Consider the following 19,418-nt stretch of genomic DNA (forward strand, 5'->3'; position numbering starts at 1 on the left):
ACTGTGTTGTTACCTTGTTACCTGGTAATGTTTATACAAACATGTATGTAGATGTACACCTACAGAAACATTATAACAACATGACTATACTAGTACCAAGTGGCCAAAATGTGTTCTGATGTTATTATTAATTAATGCAATGCATTGTAACTGTGCAGTTGGGCAAGCTATTTCTTTTTTCTATTAAACTTTTTATATTGTATTATAGTATGGCTAGTTGACAATTGTGTGACAGTTTCAGGTGGAAAGTAAAGGGTCTTGATCATACATATACATATGTCCGTCTCCTCCAAACTCCTCACCCAGCCAGGCTGCCATGTACCCCTGAGCAAGAGCACTGAGCAGCTGTGCTGCACAGTAGCTCCCTGTTGGTTATCTGTTTTATTTTTTAATTAAACTTATTTATTTATTTTACTTTATAATACTGTATTGGTTTTGCCATACATCAACATGTATCTGCCACGGGTGTACATGAGTGGAAGGATAATTACTTCACAGTATTGTGTGGGTTTCCGCCAGACATCAACATGAATCAGTCGTATTCTTATGTCCCCTCCCTCGTGGACCTCCCTCCCCATCCCACCCCTCTGCGTTGTTACTGAGCCCCGTTTGAGTTCCCTGAGTTATACAGCAGATTCCCATTGGCTGTCAGTTTCACATATGATAATGTATGTCTCCATGTTATTCTCCATGTATCCCACCCTCTCCTTCCTCCCGCCACGTCCATAAGGCTGTTCTCTGTCTTCCTTGCTGCCCTGCAAATAAGTTCACCAGTACTATCTTTCTGCATTCCATATGTATACCTTAGTACATGACTCTTACTCACTTCACTCTGTGTGATAGTTCTCGGTTCATCCACCTCATTAGTACTGACTCAGACGCATTCCTTTTTATGGCTGAGTATTATTCCATTGTGTGCGTGTACTACAACTTCTTTATCCATTCATCTGTTGGTGTACATCTGCGTTGCTTCATGTCCTAGCTATTGTAAATAGTTCTGCAAAGAACATTGGGGTACATGTCTTTTTCAAGTACAGTGTCTTTTTCAATTTTGGTTTCCTCAACATATGTGCCTAGGAGTGGGATTGCTGAGTCGTATGGTGTTTTTATTCCTAGTTTTTTAGGGAATCTCCATACTGTCTTCCATAGTGGCTGTATCAATTTACATTCCCATCAACAGTGCAAGAGGATTCCCTTGTCTCCAGGATTTATTGTGTGTAGATTTTTTGATGATGGCCATTCTGACTGGTGTGAGATGATATCTCATTGTACTTTTGATTTGCATTTCTCTAATAATGAGTGATGTTGAATATCTTTTCACATGTTTATTACACCGTATGTCTTCTTTGGAGAAATGTCTGTTTAGGTCTTTTGCCCACCTTTTGATTGGATTGCTTGTTTTTCTGGTCTTGATTTGTATGAGTTGCTTATATATGTTTGAAATTAATTCTTTGCCAGTTGTTTCATTTGCTGTTATTTTCTTCCATTCTGAGGCTTGTCTTGTCACCTTGCTTATAGTTTCCTTTGCTGTGCAAAAGCTTTTTAAGTTTAATTAGGTCCCACTTGTTTATTTTTTGTTTTTATTTCCATTACTGTAGGAGGTGGGTTATAGAGGATCTTGCTTGATTTATGTCATAGAGTGTTCTGCCTATGTTTTCCTCACAGAGTTTTGTAGTTTCAGGTCTTACATTTAGCTCTTTAATCCATTTTGAGTTTATCTCTGTGTGGGGAGTTGGGAGTTGTTCTAATTTCTTTCTTTTACACATAGCTGTCCAGTTTTCTCAGCAGCACTTATTAAAGAGATTACGCTATACCATTGTATATTCTTGCCTCCTTTGTCAAATGGAAGGTACTGACAGGGCATGGGTATATCTCTGGGCTCTCTGCTTCCTTCCATTGGTCTGTATTTCTGGTTTTGTGTCAGTGCTGTCTTGATGACTGTAGCTTTGCAGTGTAGTCTGAAGTCAGAAAGACTGATTCCTCCAGTTTCATCCTTCTTCCTCAAGATTGCTTTGGCTGTTTGGGATCTTTTGTGTTTCCATATGAATTGTGAGATTTTTTTGTTCTAATTCTGTGAAAAATGCCGTTGGTAATTTGGTAGGGGTCACATTGAATCTGTAGATTGCATTTGGTGGTATTGTCATTTTCACAATATTGATTCTCCCTACCCAGGAACATGGGATATCTCTCCATCTGTTTGTGTTGTCTTTGATTTCTTTCATCAGTGTCTTACAGTATTCTGTGTACAGCTCTTTTGTCTCCTTAGGTAGGTTTATTCCTACGTATTTTATTCTTTTGTTGCAATGATGAACAGGATTGATTCCTTAATTTCTCTTTCTGATATTTCATTGTTAGTGTATAGAAGTGCAAGTGATTTCTGTGTATTGATTTTGTATCCTGCAATTTTGCTAAATTCACTGATTAGCTCTAGCAACTTTCTGATAGTGTCTTTAAGGTTTTCTATGTACAGTATCATGTTGGCTGTAAACAGTAAGAGTTTTACTTCTTCTTTTCTCATCTGTATTCCTTTTATTTCTTTTTCTTCTCTGATTGGGCAAACTGTTTCTTATAGCTTGGCCCTTTAATTGAGTCATAAACAATCCTGTAACAGAAAGAAAACACACATTTTGCTTCACTTGATTTTTTCCTTTTTTTTTCTTGATTGCTATTGCTAAGTCACTTCAGTCATGTCTGACTCTGTGTGACCCCATGGACAGCAGCCCACTAGGCTCCCCCATCCCTGGGATCCTCCAGGTAAGAACACTGGAGTGGGTTGCCATTTCCTTCTCCAATGCATGAAAGTGAAAAGTGAAAGTGAAGTCACTGAGTTGTGTCCAACTCTCAGCGACCCCATGGACTGCAGCCTTCCAGGCTCCTCCATCCGTGGGATTTTCCAGGCAAGAGTACTGGAGTGGGTTGCCATTGCCTCCTCCATTTTTTTTCTTTATATATATATCTCTCTCTCTCAACATGAACATAGAATAAATACCAATTATAACATTTGTATGTAAACACTTATTGTGCTATGCTTAGTTGCTCAGTCGTGTCTGATTCTTTGCAACCCCATGGACTGTAGCCTGCCAAGCTCCTTTGTCCATGGGGATTCTGCAGGCAAGAGTACTGGAGTGGGTTGCCATGCCCTCCTCCAGGGGATCTTCCCAACCCAGGGATCAAATCTGGGTCTCCTGTATTGCAGGCAGATTCTTTACCATCTGAGCCACTAGGGAAACACTTATTAGGACAAAGCTAAAATAAGTTGTAAAGTACAGTATTGATCAGCAGTAGACTTACCTTTAACTTCTACCATGTTATTCTAAATAGACAATAACACATCTTAAATTTTTATATTTAATTGTAGTAAAGTACCTGTAAGTTTTACCATCCTAACCAGTTTTACATGTACAGTTCCCTTAAGTACATTCACAAAGTTGTAAATCAGTCTCTAGAACTCATATTGCAAAACTCAAACTCTCTACCTACCAATCAAACAGCAGCTTTCTGCCCTCCTTCCTCCAGCCCCTGGCAACCACCATTCTACTTTCTGTCTCTATGAATTTGACTCTTCTAGGCATCGCATATAAGAGTAATCACACAGCATGTATCTTTTCATGACTGACGTTTTACTTGGCACGATGTCGTCAGGATTTATCCGTGTCATAACATATGTCAGAATTTTCTTCCCTGAGAGGCTGAATAATACTTCCTTCTATGTATATACCATACTTTGTCTATCCATTCATCTGTTGATGGATAGTTGGGTTTCTTCAGCTTTTTGACTCTTGTGAATCATGCTGCTGTGAACATGGATATGCAAATATTTCTTCAAGACCCTCCCTGCTTTCAGTTCTTTTGGGAATTTTTTCGGCTGTGACTTACAGCTATGCACAGAGCTACATACGTACTCTCTAAACATTTAAACAATATGGGCAGGAAGGAGAAATGAAGGAGGGGACAGTCACTCCCAAAATCAGGCAGATGAATCTCTGTCAGCCCTGGAAGGTTATCTCAGCTTCAATGTGTCTGTGAAGTATTGTTTGTGAGTCAGCTCTATTAGAGTCTCCTAGAATGCTAGCTCGGAGGAGGCAATGGCACCCCACTCCAGCACTCTTGCCTGGAAAATCCCATGGACAGAGGAGCCTGGTAGGCTGCAGTCCATGGGGTCGCGAAGAGTCGGACACGACTGAGCGACTTCACTTTCACTTTTCACTTTCATGCATTGGAGAAGGAAATGGCAGCCCACTCCAGTGTTCTTGCCTGGAGAATCCCAGGGAAAGGGGAGCCTGGTGGGCTGCCGTCTGTGGGGTCACACAGAGTCGGACACGACTGAAGTGACTTAGCAGCAGCAGCAGAATGCTAGCTAAAAATTTAGATTCTTTGGCTGTTCACTGAACTGAGCAAGTCTGCATCTCCCATGAGACTCGGGAATTTGTACCCCTGGTGATTGTCACACACTCTGATGTGAGATGCAGTGCCCCACCGGGCCATGTAGGAGATGTCGATGCATTTGAAGGTCCTGCTCTCTGCTGCTCTTAGCCCCTGCTTTCCCTTAGTGCACGTTTGTCCCAGGCTCGCCCATGATACACTTTCTTTTCCATCCTGTCTGTATATTATAGTCCAACTAGAAGTTCCATAAATATAAGAGGATGGCCAGGCCCGAGTTTTCAGTCCTAAACTTTGATCGCCTCCCAGTCGGGCTCCTCCTTCCTCAGGAGGCTAATTGGCGATTCACTGTGGCTCTTTACCTGCTTCTAGTTAGTAGACGGGTGTACAGGTTAGGACTTTGTCCCTCAGACCTTGTGGTGTTGAGTTTTACCTGAGTTACTAAAGGGGCCAAACCACTTGTCTTATATGAGCATTTTTAAAAAAGTGTTTATTTTTAATGGAAGGATAATTGCTTTACAATACGTTGTTGGTTTCTGGCATACATTAGGATGAATCAGCCATGGGTATACATATGTCCCCTCCCTGTTTCTATGAGCATTAAAACTATTTTTAATTTCTTGGCTGTGCTGAGTCTTCATTGCTGTGCAAGCCTCTCTCTAGCTTTGGTGAGCGGGCGCTGCTCTCTAGTTGTGGGTTTCTCCCTGCAGGGGCTTTTCCTATTGGAGAGCTTGGGCTCGAGGCACATAGGCTTTCATACTTGCAGCTCTCGGACTCTGGAGCACAGGCTAAGTAGTGGGGGCACACGGGCTTAGTTGCTCCATGTTACGTGGGATCTTCCCTGACCAGGGATCAAACCCATATCTCCTGCAGTGTCAGGCCGCTACTTTACCACTAAGCCACCAGGGGAGCCCCCACATGAACATTTTAAATGTGACATGCAGTGATCCTCAGGACAGCAGTGTCACATGCTCATATCGTATAATCAAATGAGAAGTGTGACGTCTTCAGTAAAGCAGGCCAGCTTCTTTGCATTTTGAAATCAAACTCCCGTTCTTCATCTAGGATAACGTCACACCACCTCATCACATTTGTCACACGTGGCTTTGCTTCTAAGTTGTGATCTGTGGTTTGCAAGTGATTCATTTTTAATATCAACTTTTCTTCAAATAATATGGTATATTTTCAGAAATACTCTCTTCCTTTTAAAGTAATGATGCTGACAAAATATATACTTTATTTTTAGTGAAAGGAGCTGAGGTGGAAAGAAAGCCCTAATACGAAGCTTGCTCTTGTTATGACTGGCCACTTTTCCCACGGTGTGCTTTGAATGAAATTTCTATTCCTTAATTGATTTGATACTCCCATAATTTTCAGTTTGGGGCTAATTTCTACAACCAGCTTTTGTGATTACATTTTGTTGGCTGAAAAATCTCCTCTAGGATGCAAACTGATTGAAGGTGGGAGGAGAAGGGGACAACAGAGGATGAGATGGCTGGATGGCATCACTGAATCAATGGACATGAGTTTGAGTAAGCTCCGGGAGTTGGTGATGGACAGGGAAGCCTGGCGTGCTGCGATTCATGGGGTCACAAAGAGTCGGACACGACTGAGCGACTGAACTGAGGATGTAAATGCTCTGAGGGCAGGGCTGGTATCGCCATAGTTCACATGGTACCCAGTGTGATACGTGGCACGGAATAGATTGTTGTTGCTTTCAGTCACTGAGTCATGTCCGACTCTTTGCCATGGACTACAGCCCGCCAGACTCCTCTGTCCTCCACTCTCTGCTGGAATTTGCCCAGATTCATGTCCACTGAGTCAGTGATGCTATCTAACATAATAGGTATTCAGCAAATATTTGTTGAATGAATGAAACAACATGAAGCTGATTGTAGTATGTTTCATGTTCTGCTTTTATTGTTTCTGCTGGAAATTTTCTTTGCACTGTTCTCGTACACTACTTACAGGGAGAGCTGGGTTAGATCCCTGGATCGGGAAGATCTCCTGGAGAAGGAAATGGCAACCCACCCCAGTAATCTTGCCTGGAAAATTCCATGGACGGAGGACTCTGGTAGGCTACAGTCCATCGGATTGCAAAGTTGCACACGACTGAGCAGCTTTACTTCTTACACTACAACTCTTTGGTCCTTATCAGAACTCAGTTTCAAGACACTGACAGCTTATCTACCTACTATCTCTGATTGGACCAATGGATGCTGTAGGTGGAGCACACATTTGATCTCATGGTATCCCTTATTTCTATGTGGAAAACTGACTGAGCAGAACTTCTGACCCCAGCCAGTAACTCTGCAAGTTTATTCTGTTGGTTGGAAAGGAGGCAAGACACTCCCGCGTGTGAGTGACTTGGTGCCAGTGAGCTCTGCCTCAGTTGCATTGTTGGTGATGGATCAGTGCCATCATTTTTCCCCAACAACAGGCAGCACATTTGAGTCTTTGTTTCAGGATACCAGATAAACTGGTAGAGTGAGCCTGTTTTTTTTTTTTTTTTCCCTGTTTATAGATTTAGGTTTCAAGCCCTACACATTGAAAATCCTTCTTTTATCAGTCCTGTTTGTTTGCAGCGGGGTCTGGAGATGTGTAGTCAGCGGCCTGCTCAGAGCTAACCTTTGTATAGTGGGTTCTTTCAGCAGCATCTTGGGATCCAGGGTCAGGAATGATGAGCCGCCCAACATACTCTTGCAGGGTATAAATTTACTCTGATTTCGGAAAGCTATCAAAAAAAAACCAAACCACTTTTGAAGGCATATTTGTATAGCGTGATACAATAGTCTACAAATGTAGAAGCACAAAATTACTTTGGCCTTTTGAGTGTCTAGTCTTCCAATCTAAAGAAATGCCTGGGCTTATGTGTTTAACGTAGTGTTAAATTCTTAATTGATGTTTTGGATTGCTTGAAATCTTTCAGAAAATTTTTTACCCATAGCTACATAGTAACAAGACTCAGAACTAAAGAAATCTGGAATCGTGGGATGAATTAATTAAGAGCAGGCCGGGAGGACTGATCATTGAGTCTGACTTCTGTTGGATTTTCGGGTATTCTTACTTCCTTGAATAGATGTCCTTAAGTGTCCATTGTGACCTTCAGCTTGCCGTGCAGTAAGCAAAATTTTAGCTGTATGATTTTAATAGCAGTCATAAATTAAAATCCATTATGTTGCCTAAAAGTTGTATATAAATATGTGTTAAAATTAAGATTCACACTGTGTGTGTGCACGCATGCTCCGTTGTTCAGTCGTGTCTGACTCTTTGTGACCCCATGGACTGTAGCCTGCCTAGTTCCTCTGTCCATGGCATTTGCCAGACAATAATACTGGAGTGGGTTGCCATTTCCTTCTCTGGGGGATCTTCCTAACCCAGGGATCATACCCGAGTCTCCTGCATTAGCAGGTGGATTCTTTACCACTGAGAGTCACACTAATATCTTATAAAATGCATTGCGTGTTCTACTGAACCCTTAATTTTAATTTTTCTCCATATTTTAACAGTCATTTATAATTCTTTTCAGGAGCTCTTCGTGTGTGTGTAGAATTATCTTTAAACTATCCCCCTCTCACATACAGTTGAATCAACAGTGTTAACTACATTTATCAGAATGATGCCAGTGTGTTAGTTGTCAGCATCCTTAGCTAATTTGGGTGTCATAATCTTGGTATGCGCATTTAATATATTCTTGGTGCCATTTTCATTTGCTTTTCTTTAATTCCTCACTGGCTTGAACCTTTCCCTCTGCGTGTTTGCTGACTGCGGTCCCCTCTCCATGGCTTAGGTGCTTTTATTCTGGGCTTCTTGTGGGGTCACTGTCGTCGTCAAGCGTCCTGGCCTGACAGCGGCAGGCTCCTGGGCATGGCACAGCTTTGGCAGTTAGTCCTTCTGCTTTCTCTCTGTCCCTCCTTTCTTCATTATAGTGGAAAACAGGGAGCGTGTGGACAATATTCTCAAAACAGAACGGAACTGGAGGAGACTTAAATATAATGTGTATGAAACCGAGTTGGATAACCTGTCTTGAGTACTGAGAAGCTGCGTGGTGGTACATGATGACTTGGTGCTGTCAGCAGACTTGGATTCCAACACCAGGTCTGCCATCCTTAAATGGCTATTACAAAGCGGACCTCGCCACACTGCATGGGGCACTAAATGAGTTTATAGGAGAGCACTTCCCTCACCTCTCCTTGCTGAAGATCATGGCAACAGCTATTCACAACGTCTCCCGTCTTCCTCTCTGCCGTTAGTGTTTAGCATGTTTTCTCATTTAATCTGTGTGTGCACATGCAGTCACTCAGTTGTGTCTGACTCTTTGCAGCCCCATGGACTGTAGCCCGCCAGGCTGTCTTGTCTGTGAAATTCTCCGGGCGGTAATACCAGAGTGGGTTACCATGCCCTCCTCCAGGAGACCTTCCCCACCCAGGGATCGAAACCTGTGTGTCTTGCATCTCCTGAATTGGCAGACGGATTCTTTACCACTAATGCCACCATAATGCCTTATTATATGTCACGATTCCCATTTTTCAGATGAGGAAATTGAGGCTCTGAGAAATTCAGTAATGTGCCCAAGGTCATGGATTTGGTAAAGGCGTTGGGTTGAGTTCTGTCAGTTCCAAAGCCATTCTGTTGCCACTGTGCCAGGCCTCCTTGGGTAATGAGTATGTGACTGAGGAATGAAAAGGAGTTAATGGAGAGGCCATTCCACTGTTCTTTCCACTACTTCACTCTGTGAATGACTAATAAGCAAACACTCCCACAGGGTATTTGCATTTTAAAAGAGGAGCTCATTAACCCTAATGAATCTCTAATTGGTAGAATTGTGGGGGGGATGTTTCTGAGCACTGGGGCTTTCTCCTGTGTCTTCAAGGTGTCTGGCTATCCTTTTCTCCTCCGTAGACGATCAGCTATTCTGGAATCAGAATCATGCGGTAGAATGCAGTCACAATCTGCTAGTCTGCCCCAAATGCAACTGAATGAATTAACAGGGAGTTGTAAAAAGAGTCATCTAAAGGAAAAGAAGTGTGAGTTAACATTGCATAAAATGAACGCTCAGGAACTAAATAACAAATTTGACAATGTGGAGGATCTTAAAAGTCAGTAAAAATATTTCATATTCAATTTTAACTTCAGAAATGTTACAGTAGCATTTCCTGTAGTGTTGACACGCTGCAGGATTTTAATAGAGTGAATAAAGTGGTTTTCTAGTCAAAAACATGGTGAAAATTTCTTTTTAGTTTCTTTACTGAATTTTTCAGAGCCTTTACTATGTCAGAGTACATTGAAAATCAATCAGAAGGGAATGCATTTGGTAGGTTTCTCCTCATACTTTTGATCAGAGAGCCATGTTTTCCATGGGAACCCCTTGAAACTAGTGTTTTGAAGACTGCGTTCTCAGATATGAAGCTCTAGATAATCCCTCTATAATGAAAGAGAGAAAACAGGTTTCTGTGTTCAGAGTTTTTCATCTGTAGGCAGGCTCCAGTGCTGGCCACACCAGGCCATTTCCTGTCCTGGATTCTAGGGTGTTCCAGTAATACCACCCTCCTTACCCAGATAAGATCTGGACAGTTTAGTTAAAAAAAATAAAGACAGATGAAGAACAGAGTCTCATCTTTATTGCCTATAAAGCTGGTGTTGAAGAATGTGGCTTCTGTCAAGAAGCAAATGGGTTTCCTGTTCTGAACCCCATTAGGTTGACCTCCACCCTGTCACAGAGTGTGCTGGGCTGGGGCAGCCCTGCTCCAGTGGGAGGGCCCCTGGGCAGGGTCAGAGCAGAGGGGAGTGGGGAGGGGAGTGAGACAAGAAGAACCCCCTTAGCTTTGCCCTCCCACATCACCAGCCCAGTGACAAGAATGCAGGGAGAGACTGGGGGGATGTTAGTAACTAGGGTTTCCTCCACACGAAGGAGGCCTGAAGAGTGAGTGTACTCCCTGACTCACCCACCACCCCCTCCCCGAGAGAGAGCTCCTCTGGGTGATCCAGAGAGGCATTCAGGTTCCCCTGGCATCGCTGGCAGCGGCTCCTCTTTCCTTTTCCCTTGTGCCTGGTGCTCATTCTTCATCACATCTCTCCTCTCCCTCCACCCGGGTCACCCAGTAGAATGAGATCATGAAGACATGCTCATCACCAGCCCTTTCTCACCTCCTTATATAGCATAATTCAGCTTTTTATCCTGGAAGAGGTAGGCTCTAAAATAGAGATCTGGAAACTACAGCCTGACTCAACCCACTTTTGTAAGTAAAATTTCATCGAAACACAGCTCCACTCAGCAGTTTATACATCTGTGGCTGTTCCCAGCTACAGTGGTAGACTGGAGAAGTTTTGACAGAGAAACCTAAAATGTTTCCTGTCTAGCCTCACTAGGCTGAAATACACATGAAATTTCACTTCAGTCCTTTAAGTTCTGAAAGAGCTTAGTTAGTATGCATAAAGCCTTTCTTCTTTAAATTGCCAGGCTCCTCTGTCGATGGAATTATCCAGACAAGAATACTGGAGTGGGTAGCCATTCCCTTCTCCAGGGGAATCTTCCTGACTCAGGGATCGAACCTGGGTGGATTCTTAAACGTCTGAACTGTCAAGAAAGCCCACAGTGTAAAGTCAGGGAGGAGGGAAGTGGGGATAAGAATCAACTGTGGTGTTATAAATCTATGAAATGTTAATACTATGAATTTTTTTCTTTTTTTTAATTGAAGTATAGTTGCTTTACAGTATTGTGCCTGTCTCTGCTGTACAGAAAAGTGACCCAGTTATATACACATACAGATTCTGCTTCAATAATCTTTTCCATTATGGTTTATCCCAGGAGATTGGATATGGTTCCCTGTGCTATACAGTAGGACCTTGGCGTATATCCATTCTACATGTAATAGTTTGGGTCTGTTTTTGTTGTCTTTTTCCTTTTAAATAGCTGAGTTGCAAATGAAAGTTTTGAATCTATGGGTGCATGCTCGGTCAGTCATGTCTGATTCTCTGCGATCCTATCAGCCCGCTAGGCTCCTTTCTCTGTCCATGGTGTTTCCAGGCAAGAATCCTGGAGTGGGATGCTGTTTCCTTTTCCACGGGAGCTTCCAGATCCAGGGATCAAACCTGTGTCTCCTACATTAGCACACAGATTCTTTACCACTGAGCTGCCTGGGAAGCCCTGCTGAGTCTACACAGCACAGAAATTAGAACTAACTCATGGCTGAAAGCTGAAGCATCATTTCACATTCATCTCATGCATCTTTATTTTTATTGTTGAAGTGTCTTACTTTCATATGGGTTATAACAAGTTAGAGGAACTAATTGAATTTTTATCGGATAAAATACTTCTTCAGTGAGAAGAAAATGGTCCTATTTCACTGTGACCTGTTCTTTTCTATTTGCTGTTTGTATAGTTTTCATTTTGTGCCTTTGTTTATAGAGAATAACCTTGCAGGTCGCATTTTCCCTAGTAATCAGTTATTGTCTTGAGGTATCGCCAAATGTGGCATTTCAGTAACCGGTGATTGTACAGGTGCTCCCAGGGAGATGTGTTGTGTGGTGTCAAGAACGCTGACTGACAGCCTTCCTGGTTATTCAAGCTGTAGGGAGGTGTTGGGAAAGGTCTGGGACTTCCCTGCCGGCCCAGTGGTTACAAATCCACCTGACAGTGCAGGGAACGTGGGTGCAGTCCCGGACCTCGGGAACTGAGATTCCACATAGCCCAGGGCAGCTAGGCCCATGCACCACAACTGCTGAGCCTGCACTCTGCAAAAGAGAGGCCGCTGCAAAGGAGCCCACGCGCCACAGACGGAGAGTCGCCCCCGCCCGCCGCAGCCAGAGAAGAGCCCCACAGCGGTGAAGACCCAGAGCCGCCACAACTGAATACATACATAAATTAAAAGTTTGGTGCAGATCAGTTCACTTCAGTTCAGTCGCTCAGTCGTGTCCGACTCTTTGTGACCCCATGAATCGCAGCACACCAGGCCTCCCTGTCCATCACCAACTCCCGGAGTTCACTCAGACTCACGTCCATCGAGTCCATGATGCCATCCAGCCATCTCATCCTCTGTCGTCCCCTTCTCCTCCTGCCCTCAATCCCTCCCAGCATCAGAGTCTTTTCCAATGAGTCAACTCTTCGCATGAGGTGGCCAAAGTACTGGAGTTTCAGCTTCAGCATCATTCCTTCCAAAGAAATCCCAGGGCTGATCTCCTTCAGAATAGGCTGGTTGGATCTCCTTGCAGTCCAAGGGGCTCTCAAGAGTCTTCTCCAACACCACAGTTCTAAAGCATCAATTCTTCGGCACTCAGCCTTCTTCACAGTCCAACTCTCACATCCATACATGACCACTGGAAAAACCATAGCCTTGACTAGACGGACCTTAGTCGGCAAAGTAATGTCTCTGCTTTTGAATATGCTACCTAGGTTGGTCATAACTTTTCTTCCAAGGAGTAAGCATCTTTTAATTTCATGGCTGCAGTCACCATCTGCAGTGATTTTGGAGCCCCCAAAAACATAAAGTCTGACACTGTTTCCACTGTTTCCCCATCTATTTCCCATGAAGCGATGGGACCGGATGCCATGATCTTCATTTTCTGAATGTTGAGCTTTAAGCCAACATTTTCACTCTCCACTTTCACTTTCATCAAGAGGCTTTTGAGTTCCTCTTCACTTTCTGCCATAAGGGTGGTGTCATCTGCATATCTGAGGTTATTGATATTTCTCCCGGCAATCTTGATTCCAGCTTGTGTTTCCTCTAGCCCAGCGTTTCTCATGATGTACTCTGCATATAAGTTAAATAAGCAGGGTGACAATATACAGCCGTGACGTACTCCTTTTCTTATCTGGAACTAGTCTGTTGTTCCATATCCAGTTCTAACTGTTGCTTCCTGACCTGCATACAGATTTCTCAAGAGGCAGGTCAGGTGGTCTGGTATTCCCATCTCTTTCAGAATTTTCCACAGTTTATTGTGATTCACACAGTCAAAGGCTTTGGCATAGTCCATAAAGCAGAAATAGATGTTTTTCTGGAACTCTCTTGCTTTTTCCATCATCCAGTGGATGTTGGCAATTTGATCTCTGGTTCCTCTGCCTTTTCTAAAACTAGCTTGAACATCAGGAAGTTCACAGTTCACGTATTGCTGAAGACTGGCTTGGAGAATTTTGAGCATTACTTTACTAGCATGTGAGATGAGTGCATCTCACAGATACTTGCCTTGAAATCAGAGATTGTACTTGGTACAGATACTTGCCTTGAAATCAGAAATTGGCAAAGGAAGCATAGACTTGAATGATTTCACCCAAATACAGTCTTTATATGGCTAGGAGATGGCCCTATAATCATTTTAAAAGGTTAAAAAAAAATTTAAGAGTAAATGACCTTTCATATTGGATGATATATACTTTCTTCTAAACCTCAGGCATGTGAGTTATTAAACACCTGACTCAGTGTACAGGGACTTGGCATTACCTTGGCTGCTTATGCTGCTGGGGTCTCCGTGGTCTCATTCCCTTTACCCAAGCAAACTAAACAACTTGTGGTTGGTTTTGCCATCCATGAACTGGGGGTTGATTTGCTTATCCCTAACTTTCAGAGAGAAGGTGGATTTCTGAGAATAAGACTCTTCCCGATGTGCAAATAAATGGTCAGTTTAGATAATAACTTTTAAAAAATCAGTCAAAATTAGTAATAAAAGTAAGTTGACGTAATTTTTCACTTAATGACTATTAACTTTATTATCCTATAGATGTAATTTGAGTTCCTAATCCTTTTGTTTCAGCATGATTTTTAAAAAATCATTAACTTTTTAAAATCTATCAAGTTATGCCCCAATTACCAACCACTGGTAACAATATATCAGAATGGTATTTAATAAATTTGCTTCTTAAGTTTCACAAATATGTTTTAGAGGAAAAAGACTAATTATATGCTAAAATAAAGCTTTTATTACATACTAGTTAGTATTGTCATGGGCTTCCCAGGTGGCTTAGTGGTAAAAAATCTGCCTGTCAGTGAAGGAGATGTGGGTTTGATCCCTGAGTCAGGAGAATTCCCTGGAGGAGGAAATGGAAACCCACTGTAGTATTCATGAACGGAGGAGCCTGGTGGGCTATATAGTCCATGGGGTTGCAGAGTTGGACCCGACTGTGTGACTAAGCACGCATGCACAGTATTATCACAGTTTTATAGACTAGAGACTATAGATAGAAGTTCAATAATTTACTCAGCTAGTATTTATGAAACACCTGCCATATGCTGGGTTCTGACCAACAGTATGACTGCCATACTTGGCTTTGAGAACACAGCTTGTAGGCTGGAATTGCATGATGTGCTTGGATTTTAAACATTTAGTGGTTTGCTTTCTCTTATGTCAGTAAACTACCAACTTAATTCTTGCTTAATAGTTTTAGAATTTAACAGAATTTTAATTAATTCTTTAAAATTGTATAGGGCTCTTTCTTGATTATAGCCATTGGTAAACTTCTGTGTTTCACTATGGAAAAATTAAACCCAGCCCAGACTTCCATACTTTGTTACCTCCAGTGAAGACTGTGACCTTCCCTATGTTAACAAATTCCTAAGTGTCAGCCAAGTCATCGTGTGTGGCTTTTGTAATCTTCCCTCTTGTGGACATTCCTGGGCTGGCCTAACTTTATGGGAAGGGCAGATTACTAGATTAACTTCTCATTATGCTTTTAACAAGTAGACTAATTGTTTCTTTACCTACCATGTGTTAATCACAGATGATTAGTATTAGTCAATAAATTAACATAGACTATTAATACATTAAATTATGCTTGTACTGACCTGACTATATTTCTGTCTGTCCTGTGTCCTTAGAGGCAACCTAGTGACCAGCTTGGTTTAGTAATATAACCCACCCAGGCACCACCTTTAGGAATTAGGCTATTAACTAAATGCTAATTTATGAATTTGTTCATTGTTCTTTCCTGTTGTAAAAATGGTTTGACATATGGTTAATTATTACATACAAACATACATACTCTGAGGCCGATCTACAGAGACACAAATAAACCCTTATAAAGAGTAAAACTTCTTAAAAGACACATTTAGAGGACATTCATGTTAGATGTCTAATGTTTGAAAGTAATTTGCTTTATCTCTTTAAGTTATAAGCTTTCCTAGTTTATTTGAAATATGACTTGATTTACAAAATATAAATTCACTTGATTTTTCCAGAGCAAACCTGTATAAAGCAGGATACATTTCTGGTTCAGATTGTATGTCTCTGTATTTATGATTTTTGTGACCTCTATAAAATTACTATTCTTAAATATTAATTTGTTTACTCCACAGTGTGAACATACAATAGCAGAAGATACTTCATTTTTTTGGGTACATCAAAATTTTATTTAAATCTCATTTTCTGAGTTATTTGAAAATTTTTCAAATTCTGTATTTAGCAACAGAAGATATTTCAGATAAGTCGTAGACAGTTTGGCCTCAATGGCGTGGTCAAGTTTTGTGTTTTTTTCTTTGTCTAACAGGAGATACAGCACATGAGCAAAGAGTGGCAGCAAGAGGCGAAACTTCAGATGCAGAAGACAACCAGCCTTTGGAGGTAAGTGGAGCTCAGTGAGCCCTTTTGAGTAAATCCAGACCAGTCCCTGTGATAATACAGTCCTCTGAGGATAAACAGTCACTTCCATTCTGGCCATGCAGACAGGCGCCGACGTACCAGGGGAACAGGTGAGCTGCCAAAAGTCAAGGTATGGTGGGCAGCAGTGATTTCCCAAGTACTAAGCTTTTCCTAGTGCCGGAAGTGGAAACTTCCTGTTGGAAACAGAGGCATAGAACACCGAAGTTAAAACATTTAAATTATTTTTGTTGAGTGATTATTTTCTAATACATTTGAATAAATAGGTAATATATGAACCTAGAGAGAAAGACTTGAGAGTAACTTCTTCAGAACTGTCTTACATTAGCATTTCCACCACCATAGTACACTCCTTGACATTGTTCAGACTAGAGTTTTTAAAAAGACTAGAGTTTTTATTCTTTTTCCACGTGAGAAAATTATTTGCTCCTTGTGAGTACTGAGAGTGTAGTTTATTTCCTTTCATAGTCTGTGTGGAAACATGCTGACCGTATTGAATCACTGAAATAGTCATTTTTAAGACTGAGAGAATGGTAACAATTGGAGTGAAAGAGATATCCTTGGGTTTTGAAACGGTCTGCATGGTGACACACCTCTACTTTTTGTAGGAAGTGAGGGCATTGCATACAACTGGAGTGAGGTCAGGGCACTTGGCCTGTTTAATTCATCACTGTATCCACAAAGCCTAGCACAGAAAGGGAAGTCTAAAGTATTTGTTAAATGAATGAATACAATCATGAGTTACAAGTAGAGAGTAATATTCGTCTTAAGAAGAAAGGTTTTGGGGTTTAGATTTTCCACAGTGAGTAAATATTTTATAATCAAGAGAGAAACTTAAAAGCAGTTACTTGGGAAGTAAAATTGATGTAGAAAAAGAAAAAGAGCCATATTTCCAATACAACAGTGCGTGTGTTTTTTTCTATTAATGCATGCAAGTGGTATTCATTAAGCAATGACTGGTTCAATGCACTGTGCAAGGGGGTGAGTATATAGTGGTGGAAAAAAGATAGAAGGACAAAGAGAAATCTGCAGTATATCTGTTGAAGCATCTTGATCTCTTTTATTTACTCAGATATTTAGTGAATACTGAACATAAATAGCATCTTTTTGTTTTTTTCATTGGGGGTTAATCGAGTTCGTTTCTGTTGTGCAGTGAAGTGAATCAGTTATATGTATACGTACATCCCCTCCCTGTCAGATCTCCCTTCCACCTTAGGTAGTAGCATCTTTGATAGGAAATAAAGGTTGATGTATTTGAGCTTTAGGAAAGAACCACCAGAATGGTTTAGAAATCATCCATGATTACTTCAGTTTTACTGCCTAGGTATATATGTGACTCAGTGGAAATGTCTGCCGAACTCAGTTATTTTTAAAAGTCGATTTATTGATAGGAAGAATTCTAAGATTAATTTTGAAGGAAAGAAGCTTTTGAGAATAGATCCTCTGAGATTTGAAACTAGCTCATTATTGAAGCTACTTCACTTACAAGTTTCTAAACAGTTCAGCCTTTACTTAAGCAAAGAAGAACTATTGATCCCTGGTCCTGCCACCCTGAGGCTTCTCTCTGCTCAAGTTTTCACCATCAGTGTTCAATAGCGTCACCCTCTGAAGAGTGGTTTAGAATCACACCCCTGGGGTACCCCTGGCTCCTTTGTTTCCCTCACACTCTACATGCATTTCCACCAGTTAAGGCCTGTTTCCTCTCCTTCCCGGTACATCCAGACTCTAACCACTTCTCAATGTGGGCACTGCTAGAATCCTAAGCTACCAATTTCACCTGGACTCTCTGCCTCCATTCTTCCCCCTTAAGTCTGTTCTCTTCACAGCAGACAGAAATTGAATCAGATCACATCACTCCTTGACTTCAAGCCCACTGACTACCCACTGTGTGGACTCATTTGCTCAGTTGTATCCAATTCTTTGCTACCCCATGGACTGTAGCCCACAGGTACCTCTGTCCATGGGATTCTCCTGGCAAGAATACTGGAGTGGGTTGCCCTTTCCTACTCCAGAGGATTTTCCCAACCCAGGGATCAAACCCACATCTCTTACGTCTCCTGAATTGGCAGGTGGATTCTTTACCACTGGCGCCACCTGGGAAGCCGTAGGAGTTATCATAAATCTATTAATTTAGATTATTTTTGACATTCAATACATTAGCAGGATGAAGTATTATGATTTCAGTTGGGTTTTTGAAAGATATACATCTGATTAAAATGTAACTATTGTACCTAGCAAGAAAGACTCTCATTATTTTCCTTTTTAATGGCTATACAACAAATGTTGAAATATTGTTTATAATGAAAACATATTTGATCAGTTAGTATAGGTTCCCTAGAGCTTAAAAATAACACTCTTAGTTACCAAAATATATGATGTTTTTCTAAGAACCCTTTGGAGAAGGTATATTTTAGTGTCCCCAAATGAATTTTTCAGTGAATTCAAATAAATATGTAGATTGACTACTATTCTCAAGGAATTTGGTTGGACATGGGGCAAAGAGGATATAAAACTGTGTAAGACTTCATGATTCTTACTTAATTCTCAGTCTATTCATGAACGTAAGACAACTCCACAAGTCATTATAATATAAGGTGGAATAAACACATGTCTTAAACTCCGTAACTACAAAGATAACTGAGATTTCAGTAAAGGAAGAAACATCATTAGTGAGAATCAAGAAAGGCTTCATGTATTAGGTGAGCTTTGAACTATGAAAAAAAAATTTCTTTACAGTTTATGCAATTTTATATATTAATACAAATTCCTGTGAAATGAAATTCCTCATTAACATTTTAGACATACAGAAGCAAATCATGGGTTGAAACTACTTTCCACACATGGATCTCAATGACAGATAATAAAGTATTTTAAAAAAAACAACGAATGGAACTTGGCCTGTGCTATACTGTATGTAGTTTTAATGGCAGTTACAATATTTTGTTAAGTAGTCTGTGTTATTTTCCCTTACACTTTATAGCTCAAGTAAACTTCAAAACCTGTGTTGCCTCTCCAAGTACAGCTTTCCCACAGACATCATGGAAATTCTAGATGAAATATATTTGAAAAAAGGAGATCTGGTTTGGGCATCAAATAAGCTACATTTTACAAAGTTGGAGTAGGACTTATTTTAATGCACAGAAGATCCTATGAAAAGCAGCATGTTTATTTGTATTAAATCATTAGTGGGATTTTTTACTTCATGAAACTGAAAATAATGTAGCATTCGTTCCAGGAAATCATACTTTCTCCAGTATGTCTGTCTCTTCTTTACTCCCCCTCTGTAAATATTTTAGGTTTCTCTTAATTATGACTTTATTTACTACTGTTTGTACTTTAGCTTTCCCTGAATATAATCCTAAAGCATTGTTCCCTAAAATAGGATAACTTAAGGAGACAGTGAACTTAGTTATCAAATGTGGTTTCTCCCAGGTTGTGCTTTAGTCTGTGTC

General features: G+C 41.0%; 1 protein-coding gene across 2 annotated transcripts in view; it reads left to right on the forward strand.

The window, feature by feature from the left end:
* Positions 1-19,418, forward strand: part of UMAD1 (UBAP1-MVB12-associated (UMA) domain containing 1) — a 246,745-nt gene that overhangs the window by 155,884 nt on the left and 71,443 nt on the right. For both annotated transcript variants that reach the window (XM_052638830.1, XM_052638831.1), the window contains exon 3: positions 15,857-15,930. In XM_052638830.1, coding sequence (XP_052494790.1) covers positions 15,857-15,930 — 74 coding nt within the window. The remainder of the gene's footprint in view (positions 1-15,856; positions 15,931-19,418) is intronic.

Source organism: Budorcas taxicolor, chromosome 4 (genome assembly GCF_023091745.1).
Source record: "Budorcas taxicolor isolate Tak-1 chromosome 4, Takin1.1, whole genome shotgun sequence".
Lineage (NCBI taxonomy): Eukaryota > Metazoa > Chordata > Mammalia > Artiodactyla > Bovidae > Budorcas > Budorcas taxicolor.